General features: G+C 42.3%; 2 protein-coding genes across 2 annotated transcripts; both read right to left on the bottom strand.

Moving 5' to 3' along the window:
* Positions 1 to 6,769: 6,769 nt before the first annotated feature.
* Positions 6,770 to 10,695, bottom strand: LOC146757994 (immunoglobulin superfamily member 22-like). Its single transcript, XM_085518636.1, has 4 exons — positions 10,677 to 10,695; positions 7,622 to 7,888; positions 6,817 to 6,977; positions 6,770 to 6,784 (listed from the first exon to the last, which is right to left on the bottom strand). The coding sequence occupies exons 1-4, from the start codon at positions 10,693 to 10,695 to the stop codon at positions 6,770 to 6,772; spliced, it is 462 nt and encodes a 153-aa protein (XP_085374762.1).
* Positions 10,696 to 10,816: 121 nt separating this feature from the next.
* Positions 10,817 to 19,530, bottom strand: LOC146757993 (obscurin-like protein 1). The gene is made up of 5 exons (XM_085518635.1): positions 19,512 to 19,530; positions 16,119 to 16,394; positions 12,210 to 12,476; positions 11,774 to 11,886; positions 10,817 to 11,057 (listed from the first exon to the last, which is right to left on the bottom strand). The coding sequence occupies exons 1-5, from the start codon at positions 19,528 to 19,530 to the stop codon at positions 11,001 to 11,003; spliced, it is 732 nt and encodes a 243-aa protein (XP_085374761.1). The 3' UTR covers positions 10,817 to 11,000.
* Positions 19,531 to 22,308: the final 2,778 nt, after the last annotated feature.

Genomic DNA, 22,308 nt, shown 5'->3' with positions numbered 1-22,308 from the left:
TGAACTTGAAGCTGAGATAACCTAGCATCTCCTAAAACACTTTTGCTCGTGCTACTTATATAACTAATTCTACAAAAGAACCAGCACAACATACCTGTGCTCATTGTTCTACTGTGTATATTTAACATAGCTAAAGAATATATATTAAGCGTTTTTTGAAATTGGACGCTATTAATACTCACAAATAGAAGAAAATTTTAACATGATTGAATACTCAGTACTTCTTAACAGAAAACTTCATGCTGACATTGTGACTATCAGCTACCCATTTTAATTCCTATGTGGAGCATTGCTGTCATTAATTTTTAAATGAGAGCTTTGGTCATATGATTAGAACAAACCCACTACTATTTGGAGTATGGAGGAGTCCACATCCCTCCCTCAGTCTCTGGTAAGATGCTTATATGTGATGCCATTCAGTGGTCACATTAGGATTCAAGATTTATGCCAAATAAAGGCAGCAGGGACAAATCATCCAAGAACAGCATCTCATCCAAAGAAGGCCTTGACTTTCTCCCTTGCACATATTTTGCAAGAGGAATACAAGAAAGGAAGGGAATACAGCTAAGTTTTAGATTTTCCCTTCTACATTGTATATGCCTTCCGTAATTCTAGGAACACTGATGCTCAGCTGTGCCCAGAAGTGAAGTTAAATGCATCAGAGCTTATCCAAACCATTTTGCTCAAATATTGCCCATGAGCGAGCAATTAGCAGGTCGTCAACAATTTTGATAGTTGCTTCAGGAAAAAAAAAACAAACAAACAAAAAAAAGCACTTGAGCAGCTGATGCTACTCAGAAGATCAGCAACAGCAGTTGAAACAATCCTAAAGAAACTGCTTTAAAACTATTACCAAATCTGCAAGTGCATCAACAGATGAGGAAAAAGCAGCAAAAAGGAAAAAAATAGTGCAAAAAACTTTTATTCTTAAGCATTCAAAAATGAACAGCATAGGACCTTCTGAAAAAGGGATATTTACATAACAGTTACTTCTATTTACAGTTTAACACAGTGGCTTTTCTCCTTATACCATAAGGTACGCGCTTCACAGCCTTTTGCTTCCTATCCGGAATAGGAAGCTATTTATTGTTTTGGAAGACACCCTGTTCAAGGATGGAAGAAACTGTACCTTTCTTTGGAGGTGGCTCTTCCACAGTAGGCTTATCTTCATCAGTACTGCGCTTTCTTCCCACTTCCAACTCAGTTTTCTCTTGTTTCAGTGCTTTAACTGAAAGCACTGAAAATTGGCTGCTTTCAGTTCCTTTATTAGTGTTCTCTTCTGCCGGTTCTGCTTTAATGGTAGTTAAATGGTAGGTAGTCTTTTCCTGTATTGATATAAGATCAGCTACATTGAAGCTTAACAAAAGGAGCACTTAAGTCTCAGTAATCTTCTGTAGGCAAATATTTACACAAAACCATACAGCTAAAATATTTACCCAGTGACTCTATAGACATCAGTTACAAATCTCAATAGCAGACAGAACAAGTACACCTTCAGATAATGACAAGTGCAATACTCGGTAGAGTATACAAGGGAAAGCAAGAGCCTAGCAGGTTACAAAGTAAAAGACTTGCACACAATCAAGAGTTTACCAGTTTATCAAAGAATTTCCTGTTTCCAAGAAGTCAACAAAATTACAAACATGGTCAAAGAGCAAATGGTCAGCTCTCATACAAGTTCATCACATCACACTTCTGCTAAGCTGCTAAAATCACTTTCATCGTGACAGATATAATCCAACCTTAAAGCTTAGTCAGCTCTGTCACGCATATTTTAGATTGTGTCCTTGACCACAAGTGAAGCTTCCTTACTTACAAGATGACGATTGTTAAGCCATGCTGGCACTGCCAAGGACTGATTATTCATCTTTAGTAGCTTATGAAAAGAAAAGCCTCAGAAGTGTTCAGGCCACACAATCTCACAGATAGAGTTGGAGCCTTGTTCTTGGAAGAAGTAATAGGTGAGGACATGACTACTCATCACAGTCAGCTTTAACACCATGGAAATACTAAGTTGCAGTGATGCAGACAGTCAAAGACTAAGAAGGGTCAAGTTGCTTACAAGGTTAGAGATTTGAGTGACAGAATTAACTATAAATGTTTTCAGAGCTACTTCAGGCTACCAAACATCAAAAAATGAACAAAAACCACCAGAAGTGGTATGCACACATACTTAATCAAGCTAGTCTTCACATATTCAGTAGCTCACAGTACATTAGTCAGGATAAAGTTTTATGGACTGCATAGAACGTGGAGATATCCTGATAATGGAGCCTACTGGAATAGCATTTTAAGCTACCACAAGTTGGTATTAAAACAATTTTACACAACATCTTCTTGATAAAGTTACCTCAGTTGCTTCTTTAAGTTGCTCAACAGACTCATCCAATTTAATCATCTGCATTTCAAAGTCTGTAACACACAGAAAAGGTTGTATTACATAAGTAGCCAATAGATAGTTTATTAAGTAATCAATTTTTCCAGATATTCTAATGTTTAGGTAGCTTTTGAACAGATTAATTAATTTGCATGTGGTCTTCACTTATTGGGAGTGATTCAAAAGTCTTCTATATTTCTTGGAATGAAAACATTGCATCAACAAGACATAAAGAAGAGTAGAGATTACAATATAAAAGTAAAAATCAAGATATAGACATTTAACCCCATACTTACGAAAGCGTAAAGCTGCTAGTTGCAGTTTAAAGGAGAGGGGGAAAAAAGAAAAGAAATAACCAAAAACCATGGAATTGCTGAACCTGAATATACACAAGGAACAAACTATCACTTATCTACAGGCTATGGTTCCAAAGGTAGAACATCTCCTCTAATTCCTACTCAAACTGGTTATTTCTCTTTTAGATTAATGAACTATTTCTGTCTTCTACCTTTCACATCGCATAACTCACCTTTGTTCTTCTGCATCAGCTCTTCTTCAGTTTTAAGTAGTTTGGTGTTTTTCTCTGTTAGCTCTTCTTTGGTCTCCATCAGTTCAAAGTTAGTTTTCTCCAGCTGCTTTTCAAACCAGCCAGTATCTTCCTTCGGGTCCCCCAGGGATACAATGGAACTATGTGCTGCCTCAGCTTGCTCTTTAATATCCATGACATCATAATGCACAGAATCAAGAATGCCCTCAGGATCAACACAGGTGTCAGGCACTATGCTATGTTCTCCACCCTGAAACGTAATTTATAATCAGTTAAAACTGGTGAATAGCTGACTACATAATAGCTGTTATTTCTACAGATAGTCTGGATAGCCACTATGAAGACAGCCATACAAGAAGTTTTTAATTTCAGCTTCAAAACCCACCTCACAAATTCACATACAACATGACAGTGATTCGTATGGGGGGAAGATAAGTGGCATTCTAGTAACAGCTAATATATTTTATAGTATTTGATGACCACACTCCCTTTTTTTTTTTTTTTTTTTTTTTTTTTTTTTTTTAAATATTACCCCAGATTGATCTCCTTCAAATTTAACGTACAAGTTCGGACTCCCCTTTTCTTTGTATACAGCGTAAATTTTCATTTTGTGTTGCAGAAACAAGGAAAACGCCCAAATTCCCAAAGCTTTCTGAAACTGTTCTTAAGGCTCAGCAACTATTCCTGCTAGATGAAGAATAGATGTATCTTGCTCATCATAGAGCAACACAGCATGCACTTCTTTGTAAACAGCCTTGTGTTTCTATAAGATGTGCCCATAACATTTAAATAGTAAAAAGGAAAATATTTAAGAAAAAAAAAGGAAAATATTCAAGAAAAAAAAAAGAAAAATACCAGGGTGTCATGGTTTAATAATTTTGTAATTTTGCTATCAGTATTCCACATCATAACATCATATAAAGCATGAATAATTTTACTGCTCCTGAACACTTGCAGTATATTGATGATATTGTCGTGTGGGGCCATACAGCAGCAGAGATTTTCAAGAAAAGAAAACAGATAATCCAAATTCTTTTGCAAGCTGGTTTTGCCATTAAGCGCAGCAAGGTGAAGGGGTCTGCCCAGGAAATCCAGTTCTTAGGTGTAAAATGGCAAGATGGGCATCGACACATCCCAGCAGATGTGATTGAAAAAATCACTGCTATGTCTCCTCCCACCAACAAGACAGAGACCCAATTTTTTCCGGGAGTAGTGGGCTTTTGGAGAATGCATGTCCCAAACTACAGCCACATAGTGAGCCCCCTCTATCAGGTAACACGGAAGAAGAATAATTTCTCATGGGGTCCTGAGCAGCAGCAGGCTTTTGAGCAGAGAAAACAAGAGATAGCCCGTGCCGTGGCCTTGGGGCCAGTACGGACAGGACAGGATGTAAAGAACATCCTCTACACTGCTGCTGGAGAGAAAGGTCCCACTTGGAGTTTGTGGCAAAGAGCTTTAGGAGAAACCCAAGGCCAACCCCCGGGACTTTGGAGTCGAGCATATAAAGGGTCTGATGAGTGCTACACTCCAACTGAGAAGGAGAACTTAGCCATGTACGAGGGGGTTTGGGCTGCTTCTGAAGCAGTTGGGACAGAGGTTCTCCCTGTGGCCCCCCTGTCACGGACACAGGTAGATTTTTGTTTAAACCGTGACAACTACCCAGAATGCAGCATAAGGGAATTTTTGCCTAGAACTCTGGAGGACTATTTGTAACTCAGAAAGGTCAGAGATAGAAAGTTCACACTGATTTCTGGGTCACCAGCCTCACCGTACATCAGCATTTTTGGTTTTTAAATGATACATAAAGTTCTCAATGGCACTTTACTAGTGTCGGTAGTTCTTTCCCTTTCCGTGCAGCTTGCTCTGTGCATGGCTTGTGAACCGCTATTCAGGCCAGACAGCTGCAGCCCCAAAGACCTGCCATAAATGTACAAATTCGACCAGGATAATGTCTTGGTAGTGGAGAAACAGGATGCGCAGTCATATGGCTCTCACACATACCTTGTACAACCAGCTTGGCTCTGGACTGGGCATCACCAATGTCACAGGTGTACATGTCACTGTCACTTTTCTCCAGATTTTTTATGCACAGCTGCAGGTCTCGTCCTTTCTGTGCCCTCTTGTATTTCCTGCCAGGCCTGAGCACAGCAATGCCTTTCCTCCATATGACGAAGGATGCGGCTTTCTCGCTCTGACATGTAAAAAGTGCACTTCCACTTTCTTCAATTTTCACATCTGAAAGTTCCTTGATAAAGTAATTAGGTTTTTCTGGAAGGAAAAAAAAAAAGGATGAGGGTGTAGGACAAAGGGATTTGTTACCCCAACAAGTCCCAAGCATACAGAGGTGTCCTGAATCTCCTTTGCCCTCATTTCAGAATATCACATAGAGATGCAAAGAGTCTAAGAAGACCACAGAGTCCACCCATTTACATAGGTTTGATAATTCCAGTAGATATCTGGAAACTTCAATACCATTATACATGCGCTGGTAGGATCTCATCTGATCAACTGCATATAGTTTTGATTACACATATTCAATATAGACTAATTCAGACTGCCATCTTTTCTTGGCTCACTAACACCCAAGATCATAGAATCATAGAGTGGCCTGAGTAGAAAAGGACCTCAAAGAGCATTTAGTTTTAAACCCCCTCCAAGGGGTCACCAACCACCAGACCAGGCTGCCCAGATCCACATCACACTGGAGAATCATTCAGTTTCCAGATTATTTTAAGGAAAAGATTTTAATCCATCATATTTTCTGAAAACTAAGAATTGATCCTGCTCAAGGAAACAGAAGAGAAAAACATCACCCACAGGCTGCAGATATTTACCTCGACTTCTCTACATGCCATCCCCAGTGTGCTTTTCAACTCACCTTGCACAGTGACCCTGGCTTTTGTTATGGAGTCCTCTGTCTCACAGGGGTACTCCCCACTGTCCTTGGCAGTAGAGTCATGGATGATCAGAATGGCCCCAGTTCCCTCCTGCTGCAAGTCGTACTTCTGGCTTTTTCTGATTGCTTTGCTATCCTTGTACCACCTGATGTTCAAATCCGGTTTTGACAGCTCACAGCTCAGGCTGATGTCCTGCCCTGCTGCTGCTGTCTTATCCTCCAGCTGTTTTGAAACCTCAGTAGGTTTTCCTGGAAGAAAACATTGCTTTTTGAGTAACATACACTTAGGGTAGGATGCCTCTCTCAAAATACATGCATCTACATGCTGGAGATAAGTTAGAGAGGCACTTGCAACAGACGCCATCCTACAGCCAGCAGTAATCTGCAAAGTACAGACAATAGAATTCCAGGCAGCATTTATTCTCTCTTAAATCTACCCAATTGAGGATGATGAACCATGTCTGAAAACTGCCTCTTTCTTCTCTCCACTCATCACACTGGGAGCCTCAGATGATGCTCTCAGATGCACATGCTCTAGATAGGAATTTGTTGTACAGCTAGATGATGTGAAGGCCATCCCTTCAGCTTATACTTAGAGGATATTTGCTCCCACAGTTCCCTCAACAGATCATTCCTGATTTACTGTTAATGGAACAAGCTGTAGTGAGATGCCCATTTCCAACACTACCCCAGTGCTTTGGGTAGTTCTCATATTTGTGTAAAATGTTTCCTCCTTTTACTTATTTTTAAGAGAAATTCTCAGTGCTTCGAGGTTCAAGTAGAAGGTTGCTATTCACTTTAACCATATTATGAGTTAGCTCTCACGACAATCTTATCAGAAGACAGTTGAAGGAATCAGACCCCAGAATCTCTCCCATCTCATTACCTTTCACAGACAGAGAGGCTTTGGAGGTTAGACCACGGGCAGTAAAAAACGACTTCCCCAGCATCAGTAGGAGTCACACTTTTGATAATGAGAGTATATTTCTGACTCACGTTAGAAGCTTTAAATCGCCCACCACTTTCCACTCTGCTTCCATTCAGTGTCCACTTGAACTCATCAATGCTTTCATGGGACAGAATGCATTCAAAAGTACAATCTTCTCCCTCCTGGATTTCAGTGTTTTTCAGCCGTTTGGTAATGCCACTATTCAGCTCTGGAAGGTAAGAGATAGGTTAGTATGAGGTTTATATGGAGAAAAGGCATTTGTGACATATGTGAGTAGCAGTACTGGTGTTTTAACTCAGGATTTGCAGAACATGGCTGCATTCCTTACTGATGTATTCTCTAAGACATTCTCCACTCAGAATTACCAGAAAGCTATAAAAAAAAAGAGACGTGAATCTCTTGGCTTTGCTCTGGAAGAACTACAAGGCGAGCAGCTCAGTCCATGGAGCAGAATGAAGATTCAATGAGCTACAGAGGGAAAAACCTAACAGAGAGGACAACTCTAGGATGCTGTGTGAGAAAAAGGGTTTTGCCTATGACAAGAAATTAACTGTTTCTATTAGCTAATTTGTTACCATCCTACCCCTACTGGTGTTCAAACCATTTCTCCATTTTAACGATGTTTAGAAAGGAAACATTTCCAGGACATTCTTGATGTGTTTGGTGATTTTCATGGCAAAATGAGATACATTTACATCAAAAGCAATGGGAATTTTCCAGACATCACTGCGCTAAATTGCAGTAATACACTTCTATTGTAGAAACTATTAAGGCTCATGGGGGAATAGGTGTAAGACATAGTGACCACACTGAATGTGCTTTTAGCACTCCTTTACTTTCCACAGTACTTACCCTGAATGCCGACCTTTGACTTGGCAACATCAGTGCCAATATCACAGGTATAGAAACCTGCATCTGACATCTCGAGGTCATGGATAAGGGGACATAGGGTCTTCCCAGACTGTACCAGCTCATACTTGTTGCCAGAAGGGAGCACAACACCGTCCTTTTTCCACACTGGTTTGACCTTCTCTTTAGAGACTTCGCATTCCAATTTAATCACACCCCGCTCCTCACCAAAAACATCATCCAAGGGCTTCATGAAAACAGCAGGCTTCTCTGCAATTAAAAGGGCAAAACAGAACAATGTGATACAGAAGTTGAGACATTTCTAGTTGCTTTCAGATTTTTAAAGAGGGATAAATAAATCTTTACCAGCACTGACGACACCAATATAGAACCTAAAGTGGTTTCATGTCTGTTGACTGAATGCACTTTATGGAATTCTGAACTAATCAGTAGGAGAATACTGGGAACAGGAGGGACAGCCTGCATTGCCGTGGGTGGGACTGATATCATATGAAGTAATTGGGATGCAGCTCTTCTAAAGCTGGAGAGCTGGCATTGCCCTCACATGGAGCAGAGCTCATACAGCAGGCCACAGGATTAAGAGGATAAGCTGCTGAACACTTTTGCTTTTCCTGTTTTATTGACTCCTTTTATCTCTCTTCTATTTCACACATCAGATGTTTATACTGGGGAAAAAACTTCCACCAAATGCAAAAGAAAGGAGAAAGAGGAAATCCTTCAAACTCTGAGCGCATAGAGTAAAAGAGCTTAATTGCTGGGGAGAGCAGATTAGAATCACAGTACCCTTAGAATTGGAAGAGACCCTTCAAGGCCATCTAGCCCAGCTCCCCTGCAATAAAAAGGGACATTCACAGCTAGATCAGGTTGCTCACAGCCTGGTCATTAGTCATCCCAGAGGCAAAACACACACTGAATGATCTCTCCCTGCAGTCATAAATCCTTGGAGACAACAGCATTGACACTGCATGTTACTGAAGCAGTAAAAGAAACTGCTCTTGTAACTCTCCTTGTGCTAAATAAAATGATGATAAAAAGCAATGGAATGCTTTGGCAGGACACCAAAACCATCCTCCTTCGTTGGTATCTGCTGCAATGGAACCTTCCACTGGAAGAAAGCCTCTGATGACTTGTCACCCCAGAGAGGTGAGCTTTAGAAGCAGGACTGCTGCACAATAGAAAGAACTGGAGCTCCTTAGCATCTCTTACATCCAGGAGGGGTGTGATCAGACCCACCTATCACCTTCAGGTGCACTTTCTGATACCTTGTCTGACTTCACTGTCACTGTGCCAGCATCCTCAGGCTTAACCTGCTTCATTGTCAGTGTGCAGCAATTGCCAACGTTCTTGATGTCATTGTAATTGTTGGTGTAAAGGAGGTTGCCATTCAGGAACCATTCCATGTCCTCGTCATCATGGGACAGCTCGCAGGAGAAGACAGCAGAGCTCTCTTCTTCAATTTCTACATCCTGCAGGTGCTTCATTACTTCTACATTGCAGGCTGTGGGGAAACAAGGTGAACTGTTACCACTGTTACTATAAACCATACTGGGATGTGGTAGAATGGTTGGACTAGATGATCTTTGTGTAATCTTCTCAGTGAACATTATACATTTATAAAGTTAGCAGGAGAGAAAGATTTAGAAGGAATGTAAAAAACCCTTACATTATCACCCTACTTACTCACGTAAGCATTACTGCACATGAACACTACACCTATCAGCTCAAAATGCCTTAAAACATCATTAAAAAATAATATACAGAAAGGAATGTTGTTAAGAAGTCAGACAATAAGATTGACAATCTGAAAAGAGCCCAGATCTTCTGATTCCCAGTCCAACATCTAAATCAAACCATGACCTTCCCATCCCAATATACAACTCCTCGCATTACGAAATGGAATAGAGGTTCAATGAAACACGGACATTGATAATTACTTTGGTTAAATACAGCAACTTAGCTCTGAACAACAAGTTTTCACCTAGGAAAGGTCTCTGTAGCTCAAATGTAATGACTCTACTTAGGAGAAATTCATTTTCCAGGAAGTTCTTGCCCTTATAATTGTAACAGTGGCAAAGCTGGGGACTGAACTCTTGAGTAGTGTGCTAACTCAAATGTCTCCCTTTTCTTTATCACACTTAACATCATATATATACCCTAACATTGTATATATTAAAAAAAAAAAACACAAAAACCCTGTGTTCTTTTCAAACAGCAAGAGAAAATGAAGAAAAAGTCAAGCTATGTTTTTTATCCCTCAACATTCAAACACAAATCTGAAGTCTAAACGTAGAAAATCAACCTCCTAAGAAAATAATCTGTTTTACTTAGCAAAAGTAAATTCCAAAAGAGAAGCTGGATATTTTGTGGGCAGAAAGGTAGGTAGGTAGGAGTTTTTATTTCTGTGAAAGGTCCTGGTGGTGTTTAACTTCCTTGACATTAAAGCAAAGGATGTTAGCTCGTTTATAACATAATTTAATCAAAATCGTCATCAGAAGCATAATTACCTTTAACTGTAAGATGGGCACAAGATTCACAAGATTCTGCCTTTTCTGCTACAGATTTGATTTCTGCTGCATCCTTGACTTGGACACGTGTGTAAGTCAGCGAGTAGCTCTTTCCTGAAGCAGAGAACCACAGAGTCACTAAGGCTGGAAAGGACCACTAAGGTCATCTAGTCCAACCACCAACTCATCCCTACCAAACTGTGCTCTTGAGAGCAAAGCCACAACTACACTTGGCTTCCTTGAGCAAAGAGCTCTGAGGCACATGGCCAGGCTGAGCATCATCCATCTGGTTTCACAGCATCACTGCCTGTTCTCTCATGTCATTTCCAGTACTGAAACAGCAACCCAACCTGGTTGCAGACTGAGAGAGAAAATGAGAGTTCACCAAAGTCATGGGACAGGACAGATGTTCATGTTCATGCTAACACTGAACCCAAGTGGCCACATGAGGACAGCAACTAGTAGGAAATCAGAAAAAAAGCATCCTTTCAGACGTCCCTTGGGAAGGTGGCATCTACCAGGGCACTGCAGACCTGTGTGTTCAGTAACCATTCTGATGCTTCAGAGCCCAATGATGACCTACAAACTGGGGCTTAACCAGTGCAACACATGGAGGGAAAATATGTCTTGAGCATAAAGAAGAAAGAGAAAGGTATCCAAAAGGACTAACCAAGAAGTGCCCAAACTGCCCATGAAGCATTTCTTCCTGTGGTGCAAAATACCACAATAGGATTTATTTGCTCTTTCAGTTAAACATACCATGAACCTTTAGGGTAGCTGATGTCTTGTCTTCAGCTGCTTGGCACGTGTATGTTCCCTGATCTTCAAATTCACACTAGTGAATAATAAGACTTCCCTTATTTCCCTGGGAAGTAATGCCCACTTCTTTTACTTTGATGGAGCTCCTTCCCATCCTAGAAAGGAAAATATCAAGTCAGATCTCCATGAGTCCTTCCATCTCTGCACTGAGCAAAGGGAGCCTTCAGATCTATGCTTAATTCACCCACTCCCCTAGAATTAATGGAACTGTGCTTACTGGAACATATGCTGAAGCTTAAGCACAGTGCAGTGTTTTCAACATGTAGGAATGGCTATAGAACTTGCATAAATTCTGGCTGACCTATGACAGCTTAAAGCACTGCGGAGGACTGTTAACAAGCCCGTTTGGACATCACCTTGAATAAATGACGTTATCCTCAAGTATGGGAAGGAACAGCTGAGCACCGGGGAGGTACACAAAGTGCCAGAGCAAATTCTCACACTGTCAGGTGCAAAGAAAACTCAGATTTCACCCTAAAACCCAGTTCACAACAAGGCTACAAAATCCTGGCTGAGAATTTCTGTGTTAGAGTTGAAGCTCAAGACTGTGCTCCAACCAACAATATTTTGTGCAGCATGACCTCAGGAGTTCACAAGAAACCCAAAACAAACTTCCATTTCAACTTGATAAATGAACTCAGGACATAATAACAAAGAGTGCTGATCTGGGCAAGTAAAAGAGCACAAAGAAAAGAGAGCAATGCAAAAGCTATCAAGCAAAAGCTCAGACTCGCATCCCTTGGAAGTGAAATTAAAGGCTCTCATTCATTTCCAGAGAAGTCAGAAAGGAAAATACCATTACATGCCAAACCTTGAACCACTTGACGTCCACCTTGGGCCTGCACAGCTCACACTCAAATGTGACCTTGTCCTTCTGAGTGACGCTAATGTCTGCCAATGGTTTGCTGATTTTCACAGGCAATTCTGAGAAGGAGAAAGAAGGATGTGGATTTAGTTGGGAATGAGGTCTCTAGGAGCATCTGGCATAAGGAATAATGAAAGGCAGGGCCTACTCTCCATGCTTACTAGAACTTGTAATTAGCAAAAAAAAAACCTATTGTTTTGAGCACATTATCATTACTTGTGCTAGGGACAATAACGTTCCAACAATCCTCTTGATATTTGAGGGATACTCTAGTGGCAATGGCCCAGTGCAAAACATTCTTTGCAGCTGGAAGGGAAGCTGGTTCTGCTGTTCAAGTAATCTGGGACAGGAGCAGATAATGACACCTTGCACCAACCAATACCTGTCACAGTGAGCCTCCCTGATGAATTGATGCCTTCTGCTTTAAAGGAAATGAGTCCTGCATCTTCAAGGGTCACAGAAGAAAGTGTCAAGGAATGTTTCTTCCCCTGGACACCCATCGTGATATTTGGTGCAGGCTTCAGCCGCACGCCGTCCTTCTGCCAAGTCCCTTCCACATCCTCATGGGACACCTCCACCGAAAAGGTGACAGTTCCCTTCTCAGGGAATTCCAGGGGCTGCAGACCTTTCACCAGCTTCATCTGCCACACTGAAAGACAATGGGGACAGGTTGGAGATCTCACACCAGCAGCTGAGAAATAGAATCACAAAAGGAATCAGAGAAAGGTTTAGGTTGGAAGGGGCCTTTGAGATCACCCAGTTCCAAACCCCCTGCTCTAGGCAGGGATGCTTCCCTCTACACCAGATTGCACAAAGCCCCATCCAGCCTGGCCTTGAATGCTTGAATAGCATCAGGACTGTTGCCTTGTGTAAGGTAACCTAAAGAACTACGTCCATCATTGAGAATGTGCATCTGACGGCCCCATGACCAAGTTACACGCTGATCACACCAATATGGTGAGCTGTAAAATGGCGTTTAATGAACCGTGTGAGACCCTTATATAGGGCTCCAATTTCAGCCTCATACATATACATTACCGAGCACGGAGAGGCCTATCACGTTACATCCCGTGAGTTCGTGCCGCCTAATACATCATTTCCCCCTCTCCATGCTCGATAAAGTATGCCCCGTTACATCCCGAATGCTAATCCTTAATCCTAATATAAAAATGTTAGTCTCTATAATTTAAACTTAATAAGTTATCTAAAAAGTGAGGTAGACAAGCTACAGAGGTAGGTAGTGCAATATCTAATAACATCAGTAGTTTTCTAATGATTATATCCAAGGCATCTTGGGTTTATACAGTTCCTTCTTCTTCTCAAAGTTTATCATATACCCGTTGGTACTCCATTTTTTCGTTAAACATTCTTTCTATCATACGCTGTAAACAACCCTGGACACACTGAAACAAACAAGGTAAGCAAATCATTAAAGCTAAAAAGAATAAAATACCTATGATTAATACTTTGAGAAACTGCTTAAGCCATGGGCCCAGATTACCAAACAGTCCCTCCAACCAGCTTCCGAATGCATCATCTATTGCGATCTTCTTCGTGTGTTCTTGCATCCATTCCAACTTCCTATGTATCGAATCGCTGTGGTCGCTCAGATTGAAACAACACATCCCTTCAAAGTCCTTGCACCCGTGCCCTTGAGCAAGCAGCAGAAAGTCAATTGCAGCTCTATTTTGAAGAACAGCGTGTCTGATGTTGTTAACGTCCATCAGGAGTTCCGACAGGACTGCTGTGGTGACATTAGCTTGCTTCACGGACCAGCATGCCAATCTCTCAATTTCTCTTAGGGCCTGGGCTGAAGCTACTCCCGGAGCTAAGACGGATGCAAAGATTCTAGCTGTGGGACCCCACAGCTGAACCTCATCACTACAATCCTGGTCCAATGTTTTTATTGACCTTTTCTGGCGTCGAGCTCGATCGATCTTTTTCATAACACTTATCATTGCAGTGTGATTGGGAGCCAACAATGTCAGCTTTCCCAAATAACACGGCCCCCCAACTGGATTCTTTGGTATCCCTTGCCAAGCTCTATCCCCACATATCAAAAATATGTCCTTAGGAAGGGCCTTGGCTGTACCATTGCAGTTTATTCCTACCCCAGCTAAAGGTTCCTTTCGAGAACAACAACCAGAACATGCCAGATCGTCAGGGCCCCAGTAGCATGAGAGATTATAGGTGGACCCGTTAGGATGACGTACCACATACTTCTGATTGTAAGAGAGCCACCTCCCACCCTGCTTTATGCATTGGTCTGCAAATCCATTCTTGGAGCCATCCCCGGAGCAGGGACGGGAGAATCCCTCCACCCTTTCAGCTGAGAAACCACACAGGACTTCCAAAACAAGTTACTTCCCTCTTCCTCTCCCAAATACAGACAGTATCTGCTAATTAAGCAACAGCCTTTGAAAAGAAGAAAACTTGTTCATAACCAGGTCCATGGGTGCTCTTAAATGGATCCTTCCAGATAGAAAAAACATTTCAGGTGGCCTCCTAGATTTTACCCCTTTTTGTGTTGCACACAAGACTGAAAAAAAAAAAATAAATTACTTTTGCAAAGTTCTTCTTGTCATAATGAAACAAACGTTTGGGGAATGGCAGAAACAGGTAAAGTTTACCTTCACGTCAAGAAATTTGAAATATCACTCACATGTTCTTGGTGTGGTGTTTCTGCTATAATTATTTGGACTAATTAAGCTTTTCCCTGATGAAAGCCTAGAAGTATATCACAAGAAGGACCAACTTACCCATGACCTTTTATTTGTCTTACTCAAGCATCTCCTCCTGACCATAACTGACAATAAAATATTCAGCCAGACTACAGGTTTGAGCAGCTGAGTTGTTTCTAGGATCTCCTGCAGTCTTAAGCTTGGAACACACACTTGTCTTTTGACTAAGTGTCTTTTATAGTGCACTAAACAACAGGTTTTCACATGCCTATTCCTCATTTACCTTGCTCTGAAATCATTCTCAAACCATGCGGGATCAGTCCAGGGAGAAGGGGAGGAGAGGGGAAGGGAAAGGGGAAGTCCATGGTCCTCTAAAATCAGGCTTCTTAGCCTAAAGCTCAACAGCAAATAGCAGTCCACTTCCCCACATTGCTAGACTCCGAGCATTTAAAGAACATCAGCTGACCTCATTATGAGCTCTAACATAGCCAAAGGAATTCATATATTCAAATATTCTCTTGAGTGATGAGAAATATGGAGCATAACTTCAGACTTCTGCTGTTAAACTCTCACTTCTATCATAAACCAGGGTAAGAGTTCAATGCTGTTTTAGATGGAGGACTCATATTTTAAATAACTCATCTCATTAAGGCTTGGATTTCCTACTACAATTAGCTAAATTCCAGTTTGGATCATGCTTCACCTTGGATCACTTAGGGCTTCAGCCACTTAATGGAACTAACTCAGTTTGTCTACAGAGAAGCTGTTTTCTATAGCAACAATAAGCTGTGATTGCAACTGGATGTCGGGAGAGCACAAATCCCGCAGTTATCCTGTACCAACATCCTCTCCTTCCATCAGAACAGCAAGTTTTTAAACCAGACTCATGCAAGCTTGCATGACACACCTTGTGCAAAACTGTTGGCAGCCATCAGGACAGCCAGTTGCTTCCTGTATAGACACTGTTCCATCAGTTTTGGTTTCTTGCCTCGCTAGAACAACAGTCAGTGTCTGAAAACTCCCACAACTGAAGCAACCACGCTGATATACCACAGTCACTGGAGGTGCTCAAGAGCCACGGGTATGTGGCACTGGGGACGTGGTTAGTAAGTACAGTGAGGGTGGGCAGGGGTTGGACTCAGCTATCTCAGTGGTCTTTTCCAGCCTTGGGTGCAACTTGTAAGAGGGAATGAAGCAGCAAACTGCCCAGCACTGAGCTGCATTCTTCTGACACGTGGTATCAGTGAACTGCTGTATTTCCCTATCTTCTCTGGAGCTATTCATCTAACCTAACTGAAACAGTAAGCCTGAACCTAGATATAAATCAGGATCATAGTCACACGTGGTTGCTTATATATTCAGAAAGACACTCTAGAGGGAAATTCAGTGCATATAAAATTAAAGTAGAAGTTCCTTAGTCAAAAATATTCCACAGCCACATTTTCTTCTCGCTAACACTACATTAAAAAGGAGAATCCAATTAGTGGTGTGGGTCATTGATATTGTTCCAGGGGGAATTGTGGCTGTTCCATGCCCACAGGGTAGAAGACAGCCAGTCTTCCTCTAAGCCACATAAACAGCTGCTTAGTGCTCCCAAAGCGAATGCTCACCAGTTGTTTCCAACTTGAAGGTCATCTTCTGGCCAGCAGCCTCGCAGATGTATTCTCCAGCATCTTTCTTCTCCAGCTGCTCCACAACCAGACGCCGTGTTTTGCCCACACATTCCAGTTTGAACTTTCTGGAGGAGGCAAGCAGTCTTCCATCCTTGTACCATTTTACTTCGGTTGTATCCTGTGCTACTTCACAGCTGAGGGAGGCACTTGCTGCCAGGGCAGCACTCACCTCTTTCTGCACCTTCTCCTGGTTTATAAACACAGGTTTTGGCTCTGAGGGAAGAAAAGAAAAAGTATTGACTGAGGGACTGAAATGAGACCATCTTGCAGGTTTGTATGTACAGGTTGGAACAGGTTTAGGTTACCACTTGTGCCCAAACTAATAGCCTTCACTAGAGAATATCAGCTCTTCTGTTGAAACAAAGTGTCAAATCTAGGCAAGAAAGAACCTAGGAACTGAAGGAACCAAGAGGGTCCTTGAACACCAGTCCCATGGTTGCAAGTCACTATGCAAACATATTGAACCCAAAAGAACATCTGACCTGCAGGCAACCAAAACCTGAGTTCCTTTTACTGAAGACCCACTGTGAAAAATCAAAACACATAAACATGCGATGGTCAAACCACTGGCTGCCTTTTCATGACCCAGAACAGTACTCCTGGCTTCCTGAACAGACTCCTCATGGCCTCTACCATTGCCACAACTGTGACTGTCAAAGGCACAAAGGAAATATGCTCACCAACGCAGTCCTTTGTTCTTTGCGTGTGATTTGCAGATATCTATCTTTGAGCTCTGGGAATAGTCAGCTCTACCAGGGCTCTTACTGTGAGTAGCAGACTCACCTATCCAGATGCAGCCTCCAACATAAAGGCATAGTAAAAAGGCAGTGTACTACTAGGAGAAGTTCCTGCTTCTCCTGCCATGAAAGGCTGCACGTACAACATGCACTCCAGCCTCACTGCACATACTTATCTTAGTCAAATGTTTCGGTGAACAAGAATTACAGTTTGGGATCTCAGGCACAGGAGAGATTTGAATAATATCTTGAATATTGCTTCCATTGTACATATATCAGTAATTATTATTCTACAGACAGACTGAAACAGGTCTTTGTGCCATACTAAAACCAAATACTTGCTACAAACCCAGGCAATCAAGTATAGGGGAAAAACCTCAGCACAGACTACTGCACCTGGATCACTGTATAATAGAAACTAGATTTTACTTTACTGTTCTCTGCTGTATTTCAGACAACACCTGTCTTACCTGTGCAGCTCAGCGTGGCATTTTCTGTTGGTGCAGCCTTCACCTCCTTCTGCGCCTTATCCTTGTTGATAAAGCATCTTCTGCTTCTGGAATTGAAGGCAAATGGGCACATTTAAGACATGAATCTTTTCTACACAGCCTTCCCCAAATGCCCAAATTAGTCTTTGGTCTGTACCGTTGAGGACAGCTTTCCCACTCACATTTCCTGACAGTGCTATGAACTGAATGCCAACATCTGAACTATATCAATTGCCAGTGAAGAACTTCCTCCCTGCCAGACCAAAACAGCTTAGATAGCCCTAAACTTGTTTTCATTTCCACCAGTAACATGTTCCAAAATCTTCAAAAAGAAAACAACACCCCTTTCCCCACTGTCCAGCAGCACACCAGCATACGCAGTCATTGAAAAGTCTGTTTCGTACAAGGGGACAGGCATTAAATTGTCCAAACAAGCTGACAGCTGTAAGTTGCTTTGCCAGCAAAAGCCAGATGAGGGTCAAGGTTAAATTCTGTTTGTGATTAAGTCATAGTGAGGAAATGTATTTTTCTCACCTACTTATTTCTGAAAACAGTTCTAATATCTCCTGAGTTTTCAGAGGCAGTAATAAAATGGTTTCCCCTATGGAATCATAGAACGGTTTGGGTATAGAAGGAAGCTTTAAAGATCATCCAGTCCAACCTCTTGCCGTAGTCAGGGACATCATTCACTAAATGAGGCTGCCCAGGGTCCCCATCCAGCCTGGCCTTGGACACGCCAATGATGAGTCACCCACAACCTTCACTGGACAGTCTGTTCCAGTGTATCACTACCCTCATCATAAAGAACTTTTCTCATGTCCAAACTGAGTCTACCCTCTTCACTTTTGAAACCATTGCCCTTTGTTATGTTGCTATAGACCCTGGTAAAAAGCCTTTTTCCACTTTCTTATCAGACTCTCCTAATAAATGAACGCCTGTCTTCCTCCATTTCTGGAAAGAAAAGCACCAGCTTGAAGCCTTTCTATTTTTAAGCATTTCTTTTGTACCTGCTATAGAGAAGAAAACAAAAGAAAATACGGGAAAACCTTTTTAGTTGCAGGTTTCTTTAATTTAATAGAAACCACCAGTGCCGCCTTCTAGCACTGTGACCAAATGCTGTCTCTGAGACTATTTAGGAAGAAGCATTTGCAGGGGTGTGCTTGTGCCCTGAAGATATCTTTAATATTCTTTAATTTCCCCTGTAATTATTGACTTCTCATTTTGCTATCATTGCATCTACTTGAGATCCCCAGGGAAATTCCCCAATTATTTTCAGCCTGTCTTAAGCTGAGGCTACCCAAGTCCTCTGTGTTCATAGCTTCAGAAGGCAAACAGGAATGTACACAAATTAAACAGAATTTAAGCACCGTCTACATCACTGAATGCTGGGGTTGAATGTGTCAAACCACTTAACTTTCCCCTCCTTCTTTGTTGGGGGGTTCAATACAGTCGAAACAATTTCTCTCACCTGTGACATCAATCTTGAAGGTGAGATTCTGGCCAGCAGCCTCGCAGCTGTACTCCCCTGCATCTTTCTTCTCCACCTGGCTCACCACCAGCCAACACTGTTTGCCCTCTGACTCCACCCTGAACTTCTTGCTCGAGGTGATCAGTTTCCCCTCCTTGTACCACTTCACCTCCGTCTTCTCCTGGGCCACCTTGCAGCTCAGCGTGACATTTTGAGTCAGTACAGCCTTCACCTCCTTCTGCACCTTCTGCTTGTTGATAAAGGCATCCTCTGCTTCTGGAACTGGAAAACATTGGGTAAAATATACATTACATATGAACAACTTGTGACTGGAAGACATTAAAAGTTGCTTCTATGTTGTATTGGACCATTTCCTGGAGCAACACTGCTTCACAGTGTTTATCACACATTATAATGCATCCTCAGCACAGTCCCTATGGTCATCCCATCCCTCTGGGTAGTCTTTACTATCAGCTAGGACTCCTAATTTTCAGATTTCTTCTAATGAAGACAATGACAGATCTTCATCTGTGTGTCTTTTTGATATTGCTCCACTCTACGCTGGAGATCAGCCAAATACAGCTCAATTATGAAGACCTCAAAATCAGGAAACCATAGAAATTTAAGAGCAGAAAACCATCTTTTGACTCTACCATATGGCAGTGATATAGCCCTTAATATTGTGAATACTTGGCCTACATTAGGTTTTGTAGCTCGGTTTTATGCATAAAGCATGGTTTTCTACTCTCAGCAACCCCTGATTCTTCAGAGAACTGGCTGAGGTCATCTCCTCTTAATACCTAACACATAAAGAAGAAAGTGTTTAAAGCCCACCTTACCCTTTGTGTCAACAAATGGAGTTAGCATCAGAAAGATAGCAAGTGTAATTAGTTAGGCATACACACTTCAGTTAAGGGGATTCAGTTAATCACTTTGCTAAGTGGGATCAATTGATACATTGAATCTTTTATTGATTACTTTAATGACTGTTTTATCTGGTTCTCCTTTTACCAACAACTGGTTGCTGAGAGCATTCATGCTAGTTCCTATTTGAGGCGTGGGAGAACAGATAAACCTGAAATAAATGGGCTTCCATTTCTATTCCATGGTTTGCCCTACAAAAGGCTGTAGAAGTGCAGAATATTTCTGACGCATTTACATCATGGACTTCTCTAGTGCTAGCCAGCTTCTAACAGCAGAGCAATTTTGAATAAGCTTCCTATGCTTGTTTGGGTCCCAGGAAAGATCCCAGGGTCCTGATGTTGATACCAAGACAGAGGCTCCAAGCATGAATGCAGGACTAGCAGGTGTGAGGGGGATTGACATTGCCTTTTATTTGCAGTGCAGACATGGAAGACCACTCATTCAGATCATTCATGCAAGCATATTCAGGCATACCCAGCTCAGGTGACCGGGAAGGCTCCTGCTCCCCAGCAGTCATGGCAAACCCTTCCATGACCTGTCCCCTATCTCCTTCCTCCCCGCTGTCACTCTGTGAAGCCTTCTGCTGCCATCCCTTTCCCTTCCTTCATGACTTTCTCCTCTGCATGCTGTCTGAATTCTAAGTGGCAGCAGCTGCCCAGGAGGGTAAGTTCAGGTCAAGTTCCTGTGCTGCTGACCGTTGCAGTACGTGCAATCTCAGGATTCACACCACAGCTCTACCACCAGCACTGCAGTCCACTGAAGGCAAGGGAGCAGGGCAGCAAGCCAATGCAAGACTGCAGTTGATACACTCTACATTTGATCTCCCTGCTTGTATTGACTGCTAAAGCATCATTCTCTCCGCCCATCTTCAACAGCCCCTGTTTTGACTGATGATTTTCAGGGAAGGTTCAAGTTGGATGTTAAGAAAAACTTCTTCTGAAGAGGACTGGTGATGTGGTGGCACAGCTTTGCAGGGAGGTGGTGGGGTCACCATCCCTGGGAGTGTTCAATAACCATGGAGATGTGGCACTGAGGGATGTGGGCAGTGTGCATGGTGGGATGGGGTGAGGCTGGATGTGGGGATCTTTGTGGTCTTTTCCAACCACAATGATTTGATGAAGATCAGAAGGGTTGCTTATTAGCAAGACAACAAACATGGCCTAGACCAACCAGGTGATGCAAAACTTCTCACAAATGCAATGGAGCTTTGGCCCACTTCAAAGAAGGATTTCAGCGCGCACCACAAATAGTGAGATAATGAGATGGCAGAATAAGCCCTTTTTACTATAGTTTCCTATAGGTTTCCAAGGTGTGCAGCACTTGTTTCTTTTAAGCAAGAAGGTCTAATCTGCGTCCCGTAATGCTCAACACTCAGCACCTAACATTCAACATTTCCTTAAAATGGGATTGTTCTGTGCTACCAGTGGAACCCTGGGGTAGAGGAATTCTGAAAATCTTTCTGAGTGCAATGGTAAGAGGAGAAATTAAGACTCAGGAAGCCATTGCACTTTGGGAGAAGCTAGTAAGATGAGGATTTCTGTAGTGAAAGAGCCAACCACTCCAAGAGTACTCATAATCCCTCCTGACTTTCACACCACATCATTTTGCAGTGAGGGCTGGACTTGCACGTCATGTTACAGTGAGAAATACATGAGAAATACAGCAACAGTAGCAAGGCAAGCACTCTCCACATATGGCAGAGGAGGAGGTATTACATTACCCTGTGCAGCCATGAGCTCATCCGGTCTGAAACAGAACAGAAAACCTTTGGTTTCTGAGGCAAACAGCTAATAATAGCCCTCAGCTAGCAAAATTCAAGTGTAAAAGCACTACATTGCTGTGTTTTCTCCCTACACCTCTGCAATAAGACATGGGCTGGCTTTGGCTGCTGAGGATTAACTTGGTAGATTCCAGCTGTTGCCATAGTCTTTCTGTTATCGTTCATATTTCATTTTCTCTGACAGATACCTCCCAAATCTACCCTGTCTGTAATCCACTCTTTGCTGAAACTGCCAGTTTCCTGAGCCAAAAGCATGAGCGACACAACTCACGGAACAGATCCAAAGGCCCCAGAATCACATCCACGGGGTGTGGGAACAGTAAGAGCTGATAGTTTAGAGTCTACACCACAGGCAGCAGCAAAACTGTCTACTACAGGAGCAGAGATATATTGCACACCAGGGACTGAAGGAGCAGAATGCCCCAAGATGGAGAGAGCAAAGACTGCAACCTTTACAAGGGAACAGAACGCAAGCTATGCCCTGCAAGGACACTAGGTCTGTGTGAGCAGAAAGGCAGTAGACTCCCAGTACAGTTGCTCCTCCACATAGCTGACCAAATGCCAAACCTTGACCAGGATTAAGCTCCAATGTGTTCACTGCCATAAGAAAGAAGAGGAGAAAACAGATTCCCTGTCCTGATCAGCTCAGAATACAAGACGAGAACTGTAAAGTTAACAGAGAACAAGCTGACTTACGAGCAAAAACCAGCAGAGTGCAGCTACAAATAAA

The sequence above is a fragment of the Coturnix japonica genome, chromosome 17 (assembly GCF_054131305.1).
Source record: "Coturnix japonica strain WE chromosome 17, WE-NBRP24, whole genome shotgun sequence".
Classification (NCBI taxonomy): domain Eukaryota; kingdom Metazoa; phylum Chordata; class Aves; order Galliformes; family Phasianidae; genus Coturnix; species Coturnix japonica.
The sequence above is the reverse complement of the archived record's forward strand: the minus strand, read 5'-3'. Positions and strand labels throughout refer to the sequence as shown.

Excerpts from the sequence above, each read along its gene's own strand:
- LOC146757994 (XM_085518636.1), bottom strand. Across the intron at positions 6,978-7,621 it reads GTCAAAGGTCGGCATTCAGG|AGCTGAATAGTGGCATTACC; the intron begins GTAAGTACTGTG and ends CTTACCTTCCAG.
- LOC146757993 (XM_085518635.1), bottom strand. Across the intron at positions 11,887-12,209 it reads AGGGAGGCTCACTGTGACAG|AATTGCCTGTGAAAATCAGC; the intron begins GTATTGGTTGGT and ends TCTCCTTCTCAG. Across the intron at positions 11,058-11,773 it reads TGGACGTCAAGTGGTTCAAG|GATGGGAAGGAGCTCCATCA; the intron begins GTTTGGCATGTA and ends TTTCCTTTCTAG.